We start from the raw sequence: 3,848 nt of genomic DNA, 5'->3' as shown, positions 1-3,848 counted from the left end.
TTTTTTTCCACATTACAAAACTTTTAATGTACATACTATACTTCCCTCTTCCCAATGATGTGTCATAATAAATTGATGTATTTTTATTGGGTGAGGCCCAGGTAATCTCCGTTTATAACTCTGACCTTTCTGTGAGCAAACACAAAAAGTGAACTTTGGTTTATCTCCTACCATAATGTAGCTGCTTATTACTGGCAAGCAGGCTGTATTCCACAGCTCATGTGACCAGTGGGGTCTGACCAGAAAGAAACGTGCAGCAGAGCAGACCGAGGGACCTAGCTAGAGGCTGTCGAGCGGGAGCTCCTGTCTCCCTAAGAGCCCAGAGTAAAGCAACTGAGCACAAGGAGTATGGTGCTGAGGTGAGCGAGGTCATGAAGAAACCACTGTTGGGCTTGACTCTGTGTTTACTGCTCCTCTGTCCAGGGCTGATGTGTCTCACCAACGAGGTGATTCAGAAATGCAACAATGGCACCTACGAGATCAGCGTCCTGATAATGAAAAACTCAGCCTTCCAAGAGCCCCCGGTAAAGTTGGAAAGTGCAGTGAGACAGGGAGTGAAAATCGTGAATCAGCGTCTACACGGTCTTGGTAAGAATATGGTAACAGAATCCTCCTCCTCTCTGTTACAACCTCTGGGATCAAAGGGTTGCTAAGTGAAGATCTTGTGTTCTTTGCCTGATCACCAACCTTTCCTAAGGGCCTGTCCCACAACCCCTTTTTATTTCAAGGCAGTAGGTTCTCAGACAGAAAGATTTGAGTCCGACCACATTTAATAATTCCCTGCTGTAAGATATTATGTTATTTTTAATTGTTCATAATTGTTTTTAAAAGACTACACCAAGCCTTTTCATGTATATAGTTGTTTTGGGGTTTTTTTTTATTCTTTGAGACTAGATTGCTAGACTTCACTCATAATCTACCTTGCTCTGGGGATGGCCTGACTCAGGGGACGCCAGGTGTTCGCAGCAGTGAAATGACCCAGATGGCATTTCAATAAAAAGCGGATTTATTTCTCATTTTCGGAGAGGCATCATGTTTCCTCCTGCAACTGCTCAGGAACAAAATTTGGTCGGGACCTGAGATTTCCTAGGGTTTCCAGTCAAGAAGATGAATTAGGGAGTAAAATTCATACAGATGCTGAATCTTTTTCTGGGATTTTTAATTCATCTGTTCACTCTTTACTTCTCTGGTGGCTATTATAATAAAACATAGTTAATATAATAAATTTCCAATAGAATTTAGTGTTGCAGTTCTTCATTGTATCTTTTAATTATTAAAATAAACTTTATAACATTAGATAAAATATGTAGAATAAAATATTAGGTAAAATATGAGGAAAAAATCACCACTGATCATTTCTAGCAGCCTGGATATTTATATGCTTCTCAGTTTCTTGTTTTTAAAAACATGTTTGGGGTCACATAGAAACAATTTTTTAGCCTTCTGATTTCACTTTACATCATTCTAGAAGTAACTTTCCTATAACTGCATAATCTTCATAGCATCCCAAGAATAGATGTGTAATATCCTTTGGAGTAGATATTCTCCCAAATCATCCTATATAATAAAGAGCTAATATGCTAATTAGACCGAACAGTAGAACAACCGTCCAGACGACCTTCCGGGCGACCTTCCTGATGAAGCAGGGGGTGGGAGGGCTGGCCGAGGCAGCTGGGGCTGTGAGGGCTGACAAGGCAGGCAGAGCTGTGAGGCCCAAGCCCCTTGCATGAACTTCGTGCATCAGGCCTCTAGTTTAATAATAATGTAAGATATTTTATTATTTTTAATTTTGCATAATTGTCTTAAAAGACTACACTAAACATTTTCATGTATATAGTTTTTTTTTCCCATTCTTTGAGACTAGATTGCTGGAAGTATAATTACTGAGTCAGTGCAATTTGATGCATCTCAATGGTTATTGATGATTTTGAGGAGGGTATATCTTAATCTTCTCTATTCAAAATTGTCTGGTAAAAATACCAACAGATATTATACATATGTGTAAAAAATTCTTTTTCTCTGCAATATACGTTTCTTCAATCCAGTCTGAGGCTGGATTCAGATATAAATAGAGAAACTAAGAGGTCATTTCATAAAATTCCCTATTTACTGAGGCAGTGTGTAGTAATGGGAAGAACATTTTATTTAAAGTCTGAGGACCTGGATTGGAGTCCCTTTCTCAGAGCTTTCTCTCTGTGTGATCCTGGATGAGGGATTTCTCTTCTCTCCGAGCCTTGTTTTCCTTGTTTACTGAATACCTCTCCTGTGCTGGGTAAGATATGTAACCTTTGTAATCACAGCTCTGTTAGACTGGCATTGTTGACACTTTCACAATGGAGGTTTAATAACTTTGCTTAAGTCATACAGATTGTCTGTTTGAAATGAGTTTCACACTCATATCCGTCTAATTCTTACAGCGGCAAGAGTGAATCTTGCTGCTGTAAGATCTTTATCCACCACGAACTTTCTCATTAAAACAAGGCAGTGCAGCCCTAGCCAGTTTGGCTCAGTGGATAGAATGTTAGTTGGCGGACTGAAGGGTCCCAGGTTTGATTCAAGGGCATGTACCTTAGTTTCAGGCTCCATTCCTGGTTGGGGTGCTGGCAGGAGACAACCAATCAATGTGTCTCTTTCAATACATGTTTGTCTCTCTCACCCCCTCCCTTCCACTCTCTCTAAAAATCAATGGAAAAAATCCTTTGTGAGGATTAACAAAACAAAACAAACAAACAGAAACAAGACAGTGGAACATTGTGGTTAGAAGTAGAGATTTGAAATCAAACAGGTCTTGGTTCATATTCTTCCTTTTATGCAACCATTTATCACCAGTGACCTCAAGCAAATTATTTAAGTTTTCTGAGCCTCATTCCCTCACCTATAAAATTGCAATAGCTAGCAGTTACCTCATACGGCTATGGTGTGAATTAAATGAGAAAATTCATATAAATTATGCAATACATTGACTGAAAATAATAAGAACTCAGTAAGTGGCAGTTGTTTTTATTATTATTACTTACTCTTTTTTTAATCTTCACTTGAGGGCATGCTTAGAGAGAAAGGAGAGGGAGAAAGGGAGAGAGAGAGAGAGAGAGAGAGAGAGAGAGAGAGAGAGAGAGAGAGAAACATCAATGTGAGAGAGAGGAGAGAGAGACATTGATCAGTTGCGGGCAACCTTTCCCAGCACAGGACAACGTCCAATGAACTGAACCACTCTGGCAGGGCTACTTATTGTTGTTCTTGAAGATGTTAATGTTGTAGTTGTTGCTAGGCTATTGCTGATATTAGGAGAACAAGTTACCAGTCATATGAAATAAACAGTAAAGTTTATTGGTAAGATATTAATCTCTGAACTCATATAACCTGAATTTGAATTCCTGCTCCAGCATTTGCTAATGAGTTATTTATTCTCTCGAAGTTTCACTCATCTCATTTGTAAAACAGAGTTATTAATGGTGAAGTTGTAAAATAGATTAAATGAGTGGAAAATTTTAGGGGGAAGGAAGAATAAACAATGATGGCCAAATTTTTGCACTTGATGATGCATTTTGTTGGATGAGTGTTGATGTATAATAAACTCAACAAGTGCAAGTTGTGAGGAAAAGATAGGTTCATGTTTTAAACATATTGAGCATTATTTTTTTTAAATTAAATCTTTATTGTTCAGATTATTACATTTGTTCCTCTTTTTTCCCCCCCATAACTCCCCTCCTCCCAGTTCCCGCCCCACCCTCCGCCCTCACTCCCCACCCACTGTCCCCATCCATAGGTGCATGATTTTTGTCCAGTCTCTTCCCGCATCCCCCACACTCCTTTCCCGCACAAGAATAGTCAGTCCATTCCCTTTCTAT

The 3,848-nt window shown here is 39.2% G+C and overlaps 1 protein-coding gene across 1 annotated transcript in view; it reads left to right on the top strand.

Moving 5' to 3' along the window:
- The first annotated feature begins 273 nt into the window (after positions 1-273).
- GUCY2C (guanylate cyclase 2C) overlaps positions 274-3,848 on the top strand; it is an 81,208-nt gene continuing 77,633 nt past the window's right edge. Inside the window, exon 1 of the mRNA XM_006773282.2 lies at positions 274-588. Within this exon, the coding sequence (XP_006773345.1) occupies positions 372-588 (217 nt within the window). The 5' untranslated portion in view covers positions 274-371. The remainder of the gene's footprint in view (positions 589-3,848) is intronic.

The sequence above is a fragment of the Myotis davidii genome, unplaced genomic scaffold (assembly GCF_000327345.1).
Source record: "Myotis davidii unplaced genomic scaffold, ASM32734v1 scaffold205, whole genome shotgun sequence".
In the NCBI taxonomy this organism is placed as follows: domain Eukaryota; kingdom Metazoa; phylum Chordata; class Mammalia; order Chiroptera; family Vespertilionidae; genus Myotis; species Myotis davidii.
The sequence above is the reverse complement of the archived record's forward strand: the minus strand, read 5'-3'. Positions and strand labels throughout refer to the sequence as shown.